This window comes from Saxophila tyrrhenica, assembly GCF_035928015.1.
Source record: "Saxophila tyrrhenica strain CCFEE 5935 chromosome Unknown scaffold_3, whole genome shotgun sequence".
NCBI classification, from domain to species: domain Eukaryota; kingdom Fungi; phylum Ascomycota; class Dothideomycetes; order Mycosphaerellales; family Extremaceae; genus Saxophila; species Saxophila tyrrhenica.
The window spans coordinates 1,656,410-1,672,665 of record NW_027041735.1 but is presented as its reverse complement, the minus strand read 5'-3'; the positions used below and the strand labels follow the sequence as shown (position 1 = coordinate 1,672,665).

General features: G+C 55.6%; 6 protein-coding genes across 6 annotated transcripts; 5 read left to right on the top strand and 1 right to left on the bottom strand.

The window, feature by feature from the left end:
• Positions 1-32: 32 nt before the first annotated feature.
• LTR77_002612 (uncharacterized protein) lies at positions 33-1,928 on the top strand (the record flags this gene model as incomplete). Its single annotated transcript, XM_064799871.1, has 3 exons — positions 33-487; positions 572-1,130; positions 1,167-1,928. 3 exons carry the CDS (start codon positions 33-35, stop codon positions 1,926-1,928), a joined length of 1,776 nt encoding a protein of 591 aa, XP_064662626.1.
• A 1,328-nt stretch (positions 1,929-3,256) lies between these two features.
• Positions 3,257-4,771, top strand: LTR77_002611 (uncharacterized protein; the record flags this gene model as incomplete). The annotated part of the gene is made up of 1 exon (XM_064799870.1): positions 3,257-4,771. The coding sequence occupies one exon, from the start codon at positions 3,257-3,259 to the stop codon at positions 4,769-4,771; it is 1,515 nt and encodes a 504-aa protein (XP_064662625.1).
• Positions 4,772-5,037: 266 nt separating this feature from the next.
• On the top strand, positions 5,038-5,990 carry LTR77_002610 (uncharacterized protein; the record flags this gene model as incomplete). The annotated part of the gene is made up of 2 exons (XM_064799869.1): positions 5,038-5,171; positions 5,228-5,990. 2 exons carry the CDS (start codon positions 5,038-5,040, stop codon positions 5,988-5,990), a joined length of 897 nt encoding a protein of 298 aa, XP_064662624.1.
• Positions 5,991-6,499: 509 nt separating this feature from the next.
• On the top strand, positions 6,500-8,322 carry LTR77_002609 (uncharacterized protein; the record flags this gene model as incomplete). Its single annotated transcript, XM_064799868.1, has 3 exons — positions 6,500-7,260; positions 7,307-7,659; positions 7,718-8,322. 3 exons carry the CDS (start codon positions 6,500-6,502, stop codon positions 8,320-8,322), a joined length of 1,719 nt encoding a protein of 572 aa, XP_064662623.1.
• A 35-nt stretch (positions 8,323-8,357) lies between these two features.
• LTR77_002608 (uncharacterized protein) lies at positions 8,358-10,373 on the bottom strand (the record flags this gene model as incomplete). The annotated part of the gene is made up of 4 exons (XM_064799867.1): positions 8,358-8,528; positions 8,576-9,997; positions 10,053-10,225; positions 10,286-10,373. The coding sequence occupies 4 exons, from the start codon at positions 10,371-10,373 to the stop codon at positions 8,358-8,360; spliced, it is 1,854 nt and encodes a 617-aa protein (XP_064662622.1).
• A 3,301-nt stretch (positions 10,374-13,674) lies between these two features.
• Positions 13,675-16,077, top strand: CPP1 (tyrosine/serine/threonine protein phosphatase; the record flags this gene model as incomplete). The annotated part of the gene is made up of 2 exons (XM_064799866.1): positions 13,675-14,311; positions 14,372-16,077. The coding sequence occupies 2 exons, from the start codon at positions 13,675-13,677 to the stop codon at positions 16,075-16,077; spliced, it is 2,343 nt and encodes a 780-aa protein (XP_064662621.1).
• Positions 16,078-16,256: the final 179 nt, after the last annotated feature.

Genomic DNA, 16,256 nt, shown 5'->3' with positions numbered 1-16,256 from the left:
TTCCGTCAATCCATAGCACTCACTAGCCGATCATGGCAGGCACTTCGAGGATGGACCGCCTTGTGAAGGTGCTGGGAGGCGAAGAGAATCTGCCACCCAAGAAGCCTCAAGCACAAGCGAGTGCACCAAGTAACACGAACGTCAACCCCACGGAAGACGTCGCAGACCCGTCATCAAACACGAAGACTCAAGACGGCGAGGACAGCGCGGTCGAGTGGTGGAATCTGCAACCCCAACTCCATCTCCACGAGCCTGATCCAACCGCACCTGGCCCGGCCACAACACCAACGACCCCTCACATGGCAGACGGCGACTCCCACTACAACTTCGATCCTCGCAGAGGTGAGCCAGCTCCACTGGGCATGGGATACTGTCCCTTCGCAGCCGTCGTCAAGTACCCGTACAAGTTCGTCAAGGCCGACCTGAGGCAGCCCCTGGCCACCGCCTTCTTCGACGCAAGCAAGATCTGGAACCGTGAGTGGGATCTGTAAGTGGCATTCACTTTACTGCATGTCTGAAGGACGGCATTGACGTTCCATATGCATCCAAGCTTTCACTGACCTCACTTCAGCCACTACATCTGGTCCGAACACTACCCCACCGCTAAACCCGTGCTCTTCATCCCGAAGTACCAGCTGCAAGGACTTCTAGACGACATCAACCACGCCTTCCCAAACGCTCACCTCAAGATCACTGACGAGCTGCGTGAGGACGGCCTGGTCATCAGCTTCGACGACATCGACCTCCGCCACCTCAGACCAGTCGTTTTGGGCCATTCGACCAGCCGCGACCAAATCGACTACTGGACTGACCATCTTCCACTGCCAGAGTCAGTCTCCGAAGACATGGGTAGCCGCACGCACGAGGCCTTCCGGGCGAAGATGGAGCTGGCGCAGGAGATCGCGAAGAACAAGTCCAAGGCGGCCAAGAAGAAGCGTCAAGAAGAAGTCGTGATCAAGCGCCAGGGCATGGCTCGGGAGATGAAGCGCGCTCAGAAGTACTTGGGCATGTGTCCAGGGCCTCAGTCAAGCGAGTCTCTCGAAGCTGATCTCGCGAACCTCTCCCTCTCACCCATCGACATTACAAACATCATGCCCTATCCCTTCGGTCAAGACGTCATCTTCATTGCCGTGGACCTCGAGGCCTACGAGCATTCATAACGTCAGATCACCGAGATTGGCATCGCCACCCTTGACACTCGCGACCTCAAGACCACCGCTCCCGGCCCAACTGGCACCGAATGGCAAAAGGCCATCCGCGCTCGCCACATCCGCGTTGCCGAGTACACATACCTCGTTAATAAGGATTTCGTCCAAGGCTGCCCTGACAAGTTTGAATTCGGCAGATCCGAGTTCGTGGGCTTAGACAAAGTGGTCCAGACAACCGCCTCCTGCTTCAAGTACCCCTACAGTGGCTCCCCACCTCCCGATGAAACGGAAGAGAAGCGCAACATCGTCCTCGTCGGCCACGACATCAGTCAAGACATCAAATACCTCCACTCCATCGGTTACAACCCCTACAACAGCAGCAGCGTCGTGGACACCCTGGACACGGCGACCATGTTCCGCGTCTGCAACAAGGACCCCAATGCGCGCGCCCTCGGCAGTATCCTCTACGAGTACGACCTTACGGGCTGGCACCTCCACAATGCGGGTAACGATGCGGTGTACACGTTGTGGGCTCTGCTGGCGATGTGCGTTACACAAAGCAGTCAGCGGGACTCTGATGACGCAGCGAAGCAGATGGAGGAGAAGCTGAAGCAGAGGACTGTGGAGGCGATCGAGCGTGCGAAGGAGAAGGTGGAAGATGATATGGAGGGCTGGGAGGAGGGTGGGGTGAATCTCGATGAGGAGAAGCCGATGTATGGGCCGAAGCGGCCGGGCGAGAAGGTGTTTTACACGAGTGGAGGGGCGATACTAGACGTCTGAAGGAGTGAGCTGGTGAGGTAAGAGCTGGCTGAGCGTTTAGGTGCTGGGCTGGCTGGTGATACCTCACCGAGCAGCAGAGGACGGGAGATTTCTTGCTGGCCTGACGGGCACATGGGCACATGGGCATGATTCAGAGCGTCTTCACTCTGAGGCATGTAGCTCACACTGGCTTCAGCATGGACATGGCTTCAGCATGAAGTGCAGAAGTAGACAGAGAGCCTTCAAGCTGCCGGTTGTTCAAAGATGCGAGTAGTTTCATACCCTACATTTTGAGCTGACAAGTGAATCTGAATTGCTCTCCTCTGCTGCCCATCTCACGTTGGGAATACGCCGGATGTCAAAGAACAAGCGCCCCCGTTACATATCTTGGATGGTCTCACACCCCGTACGTCCCAGACAGCTTGGAAGCCTTCTCCTCCTGATCCCAGGGCATGTTGTGCTGGCTTGGTGGACTGCGTGCGAGCCTTCTTGAGGACCGGTGCAGCAGCAACGAAGTCATCGTCTGATGCCTCCGGGGTCTCGCTTGTGGAGCGGCCTATTAATACCGTGAGCAACGCTATTGTCGTCCACGCTGGCAGATGTCTTACGCTTCGGCGGCATGGCGAATGGCTGTTTCGTGGGCTTGATTTCTTTTCACGCCACCTACCTGTGGTTTCCTGGTGAAGGTGAAGAGAAGTGGAGATGCTTTTACACGGTCGACGTGTCTCATTTCGCGTGAAGTACGAGCAAGCGCGGATCGGACGGGGTGGTCACGACTGCCCTCCCCAGTACCGTCAGGCGGAGGTCTTGTCTTGCCACGCCGGTCCTTGCCAGTCAAAACTCAAGAGCGATGAAGAGGCTGTCCGGATTCACGACATACTATCAAGCGATAGATTCGCGCCGCATGTCTTACGCTGTTTCGTCGTTGAGGTCGGTAGATTGTAGGGCTGCAGGGGTACTGATGTTGTTGGAGATGGCGTTAGACCTAAAGTGCCTCCGCCATAATGGTGTTGCCGTCCTAGTGTCTGGCTGTACACTTAGATCATCAGTACATCCAATGTGCCTCGCACTTTTGCGAGGGCGCCAATAGAAGTGACGACAGCAGCAGACGCAGCAGGTGGGCGGTGGTGTGGCGTAGTGCAGCCCGAGAGTCGCAGATCGGCTGGTCGCGAATGCGTGTTTCGGCCTTCCAAGAGTTCGACGACGTAGACATGCTTGGGACCTGTCCCAGATTCAGATTCAGATTCATATCCGCAGCGTCTTCCCTCATGTGTCGTCCAGCACACTCAAAGGCATAGCGATTGTGACCAGGCCGAACCTTGAAGGAGTAGTCATCATCAGCTACAGCAATGGCGTCGTCTCCACCCTCTCCACCACCACCCTGGAAACGGACTTCCTCTTTCTCCAGCGTCGCGCAGAGCGTTGCATCTGCCACCGAGGATTTTGTTCTGCACCGCGACCCTCCTCCTGGTTTCATTGCCGCCACAGCAGCAGCGACCGCACGAGCGCCGAGCGTCAAGGAGATCAGGAGTGGGCAGTTTGGGCAAGATGGCTGGAGCGCAGAGAGGTCGGCAAAACCAGGTCCAAGACGCAGGTCGAGTGGTTCGGGAGAGCGTCCTAATGTACGAGACTCGCGCTTCATCGAGCCTTTCGAGCCTTTGGCGGAGGAGCGGACACGAGTGAGCGCCGATGAGCGGACAAGCGAAGGACTACGGGCAGAGGACGGGAGACGGGATCACAGCAGCCACGCGGAAGCTCGAGCAGCTACACCGGCGAACATACCAGAGTCAAGACCTCTGACCAGCCCGGATAACGAGCGGACCGACCACGACAGAATAGAAGCCCCTGAACAACATGCGAACCCTAACTATCAAACACCACCAAAACTTCCGTGGACAACCTCCACGCTGATCGGCCTCAAAGCTTTCTGGAAATGGTTCCTCACGCCTTTTGGCTTCCTCGTCACTCTCTACGGCTTGAACGTGGTGGCATGGGGCGGCATGCTCTTCCTCCTGCTCTGCGGCGCTGCGCCAGCCATGTGCTGGGCTCCCGTCCACACTGCAGAGAACCAACGGCATATGTCGCCCGCTGCTGCTCTCGATTTGCCTGGACCTTACTACCACAATTGCAACGACATCAATAGCCCACGTCGAGTGTGGATCGAGATTGACAGCCAGATTCTCAATGCCCTCTTCTGCGTCACCGGCTTCGGGCTGGTACCTTGGAGGTTCAGAGATCTCTACTACCTTCTTCGCTGGCGCCTCACCTCTTCGAAAAGTTCTAATAAGATGTATGGTCTGCGTGTCCTGGCTGGGATCCATCGAAGCTGGTTCCGCTTATCTGGCAGCCAGACGCTTGACTCCATTCCATCACAAGATTACCTCACCCACCTGCAGAAGACAGCAACCCCTGGGTCAGATCTTGAAGCCGCGCATTCTTCCCTGCCAGACGCCGATCCACGCCTACCCTTGCCACTCGCTAAAACTCCACCTCCACCACCGAGCGGCATTCGCGCCCCAGCGACAGCACCTTGGAAGCTCGACTTCTTCATCTGGTGTCAAGTCTGGAACACTTTCTTCCAGTGCTGCTTGTGTGGCTTCATGTGGGGAATGAATCGGTACGCTCGTCCGCCGTGGTCGACCGGACTGTTCGTGGCTTTGGCGTGTATCATTGCTGGCGTGGGCGGGTGGATGAGTTTCAAAGAAGGAAAGGCTGTCAAGAAGGTCGAGGGCGTGATGAGGAAGGACCAGGATGATGTGGCAGGGGAAGGGGAGGAGCTGAGAGAAGTCAGGACAAACGCGAGCGAGTACGAGAGTGTGCATCTACACGGACAGGCGAAGGACATTCTGAGGTCCATGGGGTAGCCAGGAGTAAGTAGGCTTCGTTGTATTCATAACGGCAAGCGGATTCATTCAAGAGGTATAGAGCCGATATCCGAATCTCCGACCATCAGCAGAATGCCTTCCAAATTCAGCATTTCTCTGCCTTGACCCACGACACTAAGGATGCAAAATGCTGATCATTGCAACCTTCATCCTTCTCGGCCGTACGAAGGCAACATCTGTTCATTCAAAGGAGGTACAGCTGCTCCAAATACTTCACTGTGAATGAACGAACTCACTACACGACAATGACAGGCATGCTACCATCTCGCACACTCACTTACAAGACAGTCGGCAGTCTGGATATCCTCCTCGACATCTATCTCGCCCCCAAAGTAACGAAAGCTCCTATACTTCTGTGGCTACACGGAGGCGGACTGCTGTAAGCGCCCCGTCATTCTCAAGTAGTCGCCTGGTAAGGCTAACAATTGCTTGCAGGCAAGGCCACCGCAGCCAACTACCACCTTACCTCCGCAGAGGAGTACAGCAGCAAGGATACACCTGCGTCTCCGCCGACTACCGTCTTGCCCCTCAAACAACCCTGCCGGACATCTTTAGGGACGTCAAGGACTGCATATCCTTCATTCGTTCTTCACTCCCAGCGCGCCTCGCCGAAGCTGGGCTCAAAAACGTAGTAGACGTCTCCCGTCTCGCAGTCAGCGGATCGAGCGCTGGTGGTTACCTCGCCCTCCTCGCAGGCCTGTACATCCAGCCGAAGCCACAGGTGGTAGTAGCTACCTATCCCATGACCGACCCGCTTGGACCTGCGTTCGCCATGCCGCAGCCTCCTCCAACAGGCTACAGCGTGCCTTCTGCAAAGGCCATGGCACCATACCTTGATCGCAGTGCTGAAGTCGTGGCGAACTGCGAGCCACCGGATCCGAGGATGGATTTGCCGCTGTACATGCTTTCGACCGGCAGAGCCCCGGAGCTCTTAGGTGTGCAAGACCCGGAGGTCGCGAAGCCGTGGAGAGTGTCGCGCAAAATTCACGAGCACAGATTACCGCCGACGTATGTGCTGCATGCTGATACCGACTCTGCTGTCGGCGTGGAGCAGGCGGATGAAGTGGTCGGAGCAGCAGTCGGCTGTGGGCTGGAGGTGGTGTATGAGAGGGTGCATGGGAAGGAGCATCTCTTCGACATGGCGCCGGAATATGAGAATGAGGACATGATGGGGTTTGTTATGAAACATCTGACATGATGCCCGCTCCGCCAGGTCCGATCCAGCTGGCTGGTGTGGGCGTTGCTACAGGGCGAAATACGCATTCCATCGAAGCATTCCTCTCCACCCTGATCGCCCGTACAGGTGTCCCTGGCACAGAACGCCTATCGCAGGTGAAACATAATGACGGCAATCTATTGCCAGCGCGCAGGTTTTTCTCATTGAGCCAGCATCACTTTTCCTTTTATGGGCCGCCCGTACGATAGAGAGCATTCCATCGTCGTTACCATCGTGACGTACGAGGCCATCGACATTGAGCAATCTTGGTTACGATCTCTCGGGAGCCCTGGCTCCCTGCGCTCGTTCACGCAACTGGCCGGCATTGTCGCTGCCAGGCTGTTGGGTGTGATGGGGGTGTTTTGAATGCCGACATCGTATGTAGCTGGGCCGCGCCAGCGAAGGGGGTACACCCAAGGTAAGTCCGGTCGTAGAACTGAACAGTGTCGCTCCGTTCGGCCCTCGAATACGGCATACTGGAAGCGCGCAACATGTCGCCACACTGGATGGATCCAGCAAGCCACGAAGCACAATCCGTCGTTGCTGAGCTGGACGGAACAGCAGCTCCCACGATGAGACTTCCCACCCCGGAAGAAGAAGGCCGGCGATCGCTCTCGCAGTCATCGACAAGCTCATCCAGCAGCCTGAAGAAGCCAATAGCAGTACCTCGCAAAGTGTCTGACGCCCTAGAAGCCAAAGGATTCGAAGTCGATAATACCGGAACAGTCAGATGGGCACCCGACAGCCTCACACATCCACGCCGGTGGTCACTAGTCCGGAAGTTATACGACACGGCCGTCATCTGCTTCCTGGAGTTCTTCGTCACTCTCATCTCGAACACTGGCTCCTCGGTAGCTCCACTGGCAGCGGATGAGCTTGGCTTGAGCCGGGAATGGTCGCTATTCTGCTTCACGACATTATACTTGCTGGGTCAAGCCATCGGAGGACTGATCTTCTCGCCCATAGCAGAGAGCTTCGGAGGCCGCACGATCTACCTCAGCTCCACGCTTGGGTACTCACTGTTCTGCATCGCCATGGTCACATGCCCAATCTTGCCAGTTGTCGTGCTGGGCAGGTTCATGACCGGACTTCTGTCGGCGATACCAGCGGTGGTAGCAGCAGGAAGTTTCGAGAACATGTGGGACATCACCACTCGAACGTTCGTCATCCATACCTGGATCGCTGGCGCAATCCTAGGTCTTTGCATCGGTCCGCCTGTCGCAACCTTCGTGGCCACGTCAAGTTTGAGATGGTAAGCTCCCGACGCCGATCGCGTCCAGCATAAGCTCACTTCTCAGGCCGTGGGTTTTCATCATCGCCGCAATCGTTGCGGGCGTCGCTGCAATCTTCTGCTTCGGCATGCAAGAGTCTCGACCATCGCAAGTCATACGCCAGCAGGTCAAAGCGATCGAGCGAGAGACCAGCTTCGACGGCTTGTCGCTGGAAGGAGAAGACTGCTTGCCGACCATGTCCAAGTTCATGCGGACATCTCTGTGGCTGCCTTTGCGACTCTTCTTCACTGAGCCGATCGTCTTTTTGACCTCCGTCATGGCGGCGACAGTTGTAGCTGTCGTCTACCTCTTTTCGGAAGCGGTCGGGACGGTTTATGTGGAAGGCTTCGGATTCACCAACCGACAAGCCTCCTTGACAAGTGGGTCAAGCACGTTCTCATGCGTGCATCCAAGTTAGTGGCTGACACCAGCTTTCAGTGCTCGCTATCGCCGTCGGCGTACTCTTCGCCTTCCTCCCGCGTATCTACGATTACCAAGTCATCGCACTTCGAAAGCGACAAGGCCGACCTCTCGAGCCAGAAGACAAGCTGTTTGGTTTTCTCGTCGCAGCGCCGATTCTTGCTGGAGGCCTCTGGTGGTTTGCATGGACGGTGCCACCCATGACCTCTGGCGTTTCAGCCTGGGTCTCCATCGCCTCTTTGGTCCTCATCGGCTTCAGCACGCAGGAGTTCGACAATCTCCTCTCGGGATACCTTTGCGATACCTACGCAACCTACGCAGCGTCCGCCAATGCACCAATGGCATTCCTGCGAGCTGTACTGTCAGGCACGTTTCCATTGTTCGGCCGACAGTTCTTTCATAAGCTGGGGACGAATAATGCGTTGTTCATATCAGCTGGAGTAGCTACGCTGTATTGTGGCATTGCGATAGTTTTCTCGTTGTACGGCAAGCGCGTACGGGAGAGAAGCTCGATTGCTGAGAAGATGTGGAGAGCGTCTTTGAGCAACGACAAGCTGGGTTTGTCGCAAGGGTCGATGTCTTCGAGGACGGATGTATCATGCTCAAGCAGTTTACCTTGCTGAGGTCCGCTGAGCTAGCATCATTCCAGTACTGCGTATCACAGTTTTGACTCTGGTACAGACTTGCTCTGAGCTTCTGCCTTCTCTGGCACCTGAAAGCCAAATACCTGCAAGAAGATTAGATCGCGAGGCGTCAGGCATCGCAAGTGAAGACTTGCAGCAACTGAACCTTTCCCAGATTCCACCAGAACATTGACAATGACAGGGACCTGGAATAATTCAGCAGAGTGGCGGCCGCTTGTGCAAGGAGTCTCACCCTCGCCTTAAAACCCTCTTCCGCCGCCCTTTGCAGCTCATCCGAAGTACGGACCAGATACCCTTTCCCTCCAACTGCGTCAGCGAGCATGTCATACCGTGTCTCGAACCGAAGACTCCAGCTGCGAAGTCCTTCGGCGCCACGACCATCAGCGGATGCTTTTTGCTGCGCTGCATACTCCTGCTGACTGTCTGCATGGCCATGATAGACTCCTCCGTTATTCATGACGAAGATAAGGCAGTCCTGTCCACATCTCGCCATCGTCTCGATCTCCATCCCAGAAAATCCCGTCGCCGAATCGCCAATCAAACCAACGATCTTCTTCCTGCCGGCCTTGCCTGAAGATGCTTCTGCACGCGGGCCATTGTACGCTTCCCACGCGGCGATAGCATACCCAAAGCCGACGCCCATTGTCCCATGGGTTCCAGCGTCGAGGCGCAGGCGTGGATATTCTTGATAGAACCATGCTCTCGAGGTGTCCATCGTGCGAGCGCCTTCCGAGACGTAGACGATGCCACCATCCGAGGGAGGGGAGACAGCGTCGAGAGTACTTCTTATGACGTGGAAGGCGTGTTCGAATTTCAGAGGCTCCGTCTTGAGCTGGGCTGCTTTCGCCAATTTCCCTTCGTTTTTCGCTTTCTCACTGGTAAGCAGTTGACGGAAATGTGACGATGCCGGGTATTGCCACCCTTGGAGGTGAGGAAGCAGCTTCTGCACGAAGGCAGTGATATCAGACACGACGCCGAGCTCTTCGTCACCGGCATTTTGTCCGATCACATCGGGATCAACATCAATCTGTATTGTTCGAGCATCCGCGTTCCACTTTGGAGCCTCGCCGAAGTGAAGTATCCAGTTCAGCTTGGCGCCGAAGACCAGGACAACATCCGCATGCCGCAGTGCAGTGGACCGAGCGGAGGATGAGTTGCAAGGGTGAGAATCCGGTACCACTCCTTTGCCCATGGGTGTTGGTAAAAATGGTATCTGTGTTAAGTCGACAAGCTTGCGCAGCACGTTCTCGGCGCGAGCGTACGAACTGCCTTTTCCTATAACCAGCAGTGGCGCGGATGCTGATCTCAGGGCCTCCGCAATCTTCACGACCTTTGCTTCGCTGGGAGACGGAACCGCTAGCTGGCTAATGACCTTCGGCAGGTCCACGGCGTGGCCGTCGAAAGTCCTCTGCAGAAAATCTGCCGGTAAGTCAACGAATCCTGTCCCTGGTCGACCTGACCAAGCCAATCTGTACGCATGGCGAATGGCTGACGGGATGCCTTCCAGCATTGGTGGACGCAAGGCCACTTTCACATGCGGTGACAGCATGGAAACGGCATCCAGCTCCTGGAAAGAACCCTTCCCTACCAGATAGCTCTCACATGATCCCGCCAGGAGTAGAAGAGGGAAGCAGTTGGCGCTGCTGTTGACCGCCTGTAGGACATTCTTCAGCTTGACGCTCCTTCCGTCTTCGGGCATAAAGGCTTACACCAGCGAGTGCATGAACAACGCCTGGTCCGCCGACAACAATACAGCACGCGGGCTTGCCGGTCAGGTACCCGTAGACAGTCGCAGCGTAAGAGGCCGCTTGTTCGTTTCGGAAGCCGATATATCTGATGCCATGATTGATGACTTGCTCCAGGACAGCCGTTACAGGATAGCCTATGGGAGAATCAATCAGTCAGTGATTTCAATCTATGATTGTGGAAGGAGGAATGTTACCTGTAAGGCCGAAGACCGTAGTGATACCCAGAGCCTCAATGCTTCTGGCGACAAGTTCAGCGCCCGTGATGCTCTCTGTCTTAGCCATTCTGTAGTTTCCTTGATGAGAACATGGTGATCTGAGTGCAGCTCGTTACTCCTGTAGCCAGGAACATGTAGAGCGGGGCCATTGTCGTGCAGGTGAGGTGGAGTGAGCAGACCTCGGCCTCGCTTTCAGACTTGAACAAACCCTACAGGAATCTGCGAATAATGAAGGTCTCCAGAAAGTCTGACGCGACACTGCTCACATCCAACTTACCGTGATCCACATGATCAGCCCTGATCGTCTCCAATACTGATTTGATGTCAATGTCCGCTCGAGCCGAGCTACGTTGAGAGACTCGATACAGACCGAAGCCTTCCCCTGTAGCACATCTTGTAGGTGATGGCCGGCGCAACAACGTTGTGGGGATGGGTTCCTCTTCGGAAGGGATAAAAGCTCGAAAACAAGACGTTGCTTAGCAGGCATGTCTAGCCATACCGCAAGCTGTTGCGATGGACTCGGTTCTCTGAGACTGCCTCCTTTGCAGCTATGAAACTTGTCATACATTTCCAAGTACTGCTGGTCGATTGCTGACTCTCGAGATCGAAAGCTTCCTGCGACTCACCTGCGCAATGCTGTCCGTCGTAAAGACGACTACAGATTCTCTTAACAACAAGCATTCTCGTCTGAGATATATATACCAACATTCACAAAACTTACAGCTTAATATTCCGCAGTAGAGAAGTCGTCATATCCTATGGCAGCTGGGTAACTAGAGTTCTCACACGTCTCCTCGCTTGCTGATGACTGCTGCTGCTTCATCAAATGGACCACAATTTTTCTCGTCTTGACCAGGCCAGCTGTCAGTGCAGAGCTTCGATTGTCCAGGCCAGTAGGTGATTGTGACGAATATTACTCGGTACTGCAAAAGGTCCAGTCGATGGTTTCAAACGACCTTGGACTCCATGTGGAGGTCGGATGCTCCCCCATGTGGACAAGTGATGTCGGAGACGTCAGACTGGCATCTGGATGAGGCCGACGCTGACATGCTCTGGCGTATCACGAACACAATGTTGCCCAAAGCCATGGAAAAAGAAGCCTGGCTTAGCACATGAGCTCTCGAACGCCGTAACCATTCCAGACCAGAACCCTTAGACGAAATGGTTCGACGCGGGTGTCTCTCATGTTGGCAGCAATTCCAGCAAGAAGATACTCTTGGACATCTGTTCGCCATGCATGTCGGTCAGGGTTGCGGACTGAGGACTTCAATGCCCTCCTTAGCAGTCTCGGTGACGGACGAGAGCTCACGCCTCTTCCTCGACTGGCACACTGTTGTGCGTGAGCAAATCTTCAAGGCTGCCTTCCGGCCGTGTTGGTGTCCGCAGCCTGTCAATGTCATGCCTGATGACTACGCCCGCACCTGGCAGATCCTGAAGGATCTGTCTATTGGATCCTCCGTCAGGTAGGGGTAATCTTGGAGTTTTTGGGCCTCGGTCGAAGAGCTAGAAGGCGTGGAAACCATCGTCACCCTCTCGTGAGGCTGACGAGATATCTGAATTGCATCGTTCTCGGAAGAGTGCGGTGGATGTCGAGGTGAGATTTGTGATCGGACGGCAGATGCACCTTCCTGAAGAGGAACGAGCGCCGTTGTGTCGTTCGCTGCAGCTGCAGTCACAAGCTCGGAGCCGCTCCACAGCTCTTAATATAGAACAGGCAAGAGCAACGATCCCCGCCACATTGCAGTGCGAAGAAGAGACAACACCGTCGCAGTCTCGAACCTGTGATTTCGTGATTGTGTATGAAATGGCAAGCACTGTAACAGGAATGAGTTGAGGTTGGATGTGTGGTGAAGTGGCCAGACCTGCTGTGCTGTGCTCGCGTGGGATCGAAGACTGAATTCTGGCTGCTTTGGTTTGGCCAATCATCTGCCGGCCGTGCGCTGCCCCAAAAATAGAGGTGCAGCTGTTTCAAATCGAGTCGTCCCTACCCTCTCATCGCATCTCTTTGCTGCCGTACAACGACAACACCACCACCGCGTCGACGACGACTGCGACCCTCCTCACCACCGGCGGCACTTTCCTTTGCGACTCCCCTTCGATTTCACCCGCGGCCAGTCCAGTGACTTTTCACCTTCGACCTTCAACCACACCTGCCTGCGAGATCCGGCGCTTTCTTTGTTCTCTCTGCCATTCAGCGCCGACAGCAGCACCAGCACCACATAAAAGTCACGAGGTCGCACGCGCGACTACATACGCAGCGTATCGCAGGAATATTCTCGCAAACCATCTCCACGCGCGTGAGGTTACAGTACGTGGTCGCCAGCCGGGCACGCAACGCGCAAGAACTCTTTGAGCGAGAAGGACACCAGTCTTACATTGGAATACTTGGACAGACGCAAATCAGCGATCCTACGACGGCCTGTTCTTGAGAGGCGTTGCCAGGCCGTTTTCCCAGTTCCTGGCTTCTTCAATCCCAAAGGTGAGTCGCCAAGCAATAAGACACCCCTCCCAGGCTTATACCGATCGCGTGCTCCGGCCTCGTCTCCACAGAGACTTGCAAGTGGCCGCGCATAGCAGCTCGACGTATTCAAAGTCACGAATGCTCATTGGTGTATAGATCTACTCAGAGAACTGGACAAGCGCTTGTTCGCGCGGCTGATTGGCCAGACCCAACTTCACCGGCTCGAATCGCCTCCCTGCTGTCAGCTGCCGGCGTCTATCTGCATGACATAGTAACCCACCGCCCACTCGCATTCTTTCTTGTCGTCCTGGAGTACATCCTTCTCACCATGTGGTGACGCGCTGCTGCTAAAAACGGCGGTCGCATCCTTGCCCATTGAACGACACTCCTTCAGCGCAAAGTCTTTGTTCCATCTAGCGCCCCGAGAGATCTGGGACCTCATCCACTGACAGTCCTTCCCGGCGGAGGCCATCCGGTACGTACCACTTCTCATTACTCTTCCCGATGCAGCAATCATCAAGTGGTTGGAGGCTCTATTGGCCACGGCCACATCCCCTGCTTGCTAGTCCGCGAGAAGCACTACAACAATCCAAGCGCTATTGCCTCCGGATGCACGTACTTTCGACTCAGCGAGGTCGCGGCCACTTCGCTGCATACCACTTCCCCTCTGTTGACTGACCGTTCTTGTTGTTGTTTGGCAAGGCTCTTGAGTCTTAGAACTCATGCTGACATGCCTTCTCCTAGATCATTTTTGGCTGCAAGACAGCGACATAGTAATACCAATCCAGCAGCATCGAAACGAATTTATGGCTGGCCGTGGCCTAAACGAAGTATGAACGAAGATCGATCAGACCCAAGTTCTTTCTCTTTTGGATCCGCGATCTCACCTACCCATCCACCAGCAAACATGAGCCATCCCCACGAACAACAGACGAAAGAACCGCCTTTGCCTTCGTCCTATGCGCATACGATCCTTAATCCATCCCCAGGTTTCGACGACCAGGTGTTCCGACGCTTCCACCATCACACCTTGAGCGATCTTACCACGGGCTCTTCTGAATCTTCTCCTACTACCACCATTTCGACAGTGGACGACTCAAGCGCGACAGAGCCATCTCCCGGCTCTTCACCTGAGTCTCCACCGCCCACCACGTTCACAGCTGGAATGCTACGACCACGAACCTCTGATGATAGCCGGCCATACTTCGAACTCCAGAAGCAGCAACCTCCGAAGAAGGGCCGCAACTTGAAGAATCTGGCTGTGAACACTTCGCGGAACACTGGACGAGCCACGTCTTCCACACCAAGCCTACCACTCGCAGCCACAGATGGCATTGCTCCTGTTGCATCGCCTACCTTTGTCAAGCCGCCCACGCCTCAGAAGCGGAAGCCGAGCAACTTAGGCCTCACTTTGTTGACGCCTGGAACCAGCAAAGCACCTCCCCAAGAGATCAAGCTCGCCATTCCACCCACACCGGCTGTTGGACGACCACAAACTCTGCGACATTTTCAGTCGTCACCCTCTCTTCCGCTTGTACCCCAGAGTATGGCAATCCCTCCCAACCCACGCGTCGTACCCACGCTCGAAACCATTTTATCTCCAGTCAGCATACCACCGCAGCAGTCGCCGGCTGGTGACGACGAGCAGAATTTCGATGTTCCTCTGTCGAAGGAGGAGAAGCCGGAAGCATATCCAGAAGGTCCCATCTGCGTCTATGAGCCTTACATCGATCTCTACCTCGAGCCAACAGCTGAGCAGTGCAGGCGGTACGATGTGGTGATGAATGTCGCGAGTGAGGTGCGAAATCCTCTGGTCGAGCAGCCGGTTGCAAAAGCAGAAGAACCGGAGATCCGTATAGACGGTGGGGGTGGCATACAGTTTGCACCCAGGCGCGACCGGCTCAATGGACAGCAAGAGGAGGCCAGTCCGAGGGCCACGGACAACTCACCAACGACACCCAAAGCCACGGCTCCCGACGACGCTGCTAGACCGAATACAATATCGACTGCATCGGACGCAAGAGAACCAGATTACATGCACATCAAATGGGAGCACAACAGCGACATCGTGCCTGACCTCCTGCGGCTGGTCAAACTTCTTGACGAGATGGTTCTTGCGCAGAAGAGGGTGCTCGTGCACTGCCAATGCGGTGTCAGTCGGTCTGCCAGCCTTGTTGTGGCGTACGGCCTGTACAAGAACCCTTCACTCAGCGTGCAGGAGGCATACGACATTGTCAAAAGGCGCAGCAAGTGGATTGGCCCGAACATGAACCTTATCATGCAGCTCCAGGAGTTCCGAACAAGCCTCCAGCGCGGTGGGCTGCTCTCCGCAGACCGTGGCCTCTCGCCCATAACCCCGAGCTCGGCCATCAGTGAGTGGGGCGGTCCGTTCTCGATGAGAAGCCCAAATGGCGATGCATCCATGTCGGCTGGTGTTGGACCTCTGTCCCCTTCGCAGACAGCAGAATCGCTTCCGATATCTTGCCCTGGTCCGTCTTCAGCTCCGTCAGCTTTCGCCTGGCCATTGAACAACTCTGCGCCGCCACCTCCAGGTCAGAGGGCTCGAGCAATTAGTGCTGTGAAGCCGGGATCTGCCTACGTGAACACCTCTGGCCGCGTGGTCCCCGTGGTACCTCTGCTGAAGGTCGTGGAGCCGGAAGTTCCAAACCAGAACGACTCTGCGCCAACAGAAACCCCCGATCTTGGTCACGACTCGGACTCCACGACACCGACCGAACATACTACTTCTCCGCGCACAGAAGAGTTCGCCATGACTCCTTTGCAGCCTTCACCAGATGTTGATCCAGCAGATAGCTTCGGACTGATGTCACCCTCCTCAACCGAATTTGCCTCGTCACCATTCGACCGGTCGGCATTGTTAGCACAGCTGGGCATGGGGTCGATGAACCCGGCAGACTCACCGCGACGAGCAGCGTCAATGAAAACCAGGCCTCGACCAGCGGAGCAGGCCAACAAGTCGCATCTCACGCAGCCAAATCGGCCACCAAGGCTACGCGGCAAGATCTCGTCTCCCAGCATTCGCGAGCAACAACAGCTTCAAAGCTGGCGAGCCGAATTGGAGGCCTCGCTGCCGCACAGGACGGCTCAGCCTCCCTCGGTCGAATGTATTGACGAGGCGTTGATGTCCCCACGAGCGACGGAATTCACACAGAACCCGTTCGCTATTTCCCTCGCCGTACCTCCAGCGCCGACTCCCGAAGAGAGACCTGGAGCCACCGACGCCGACCCCAGGAGTCCGGCTCAAAAGGGCGTTAGCCCCATCACGAGGAGCATCTTAGATGTGTTATGACACGAGCTCAAGCGGAGCGGCGTTGTGTTTTTATGTTGCTGCGTTCAAGCTAACCGTCGAGGTCTTTGCGACCTGACTTGGCGTTTATTGGGTGTGGAAAGGAAGCGCTGGAGATACCCATCGCTGATACTTTGGGCGGCTTTTGCGTGGCGTTCTAGGTAAAGGGCTGGGAGTGGGCA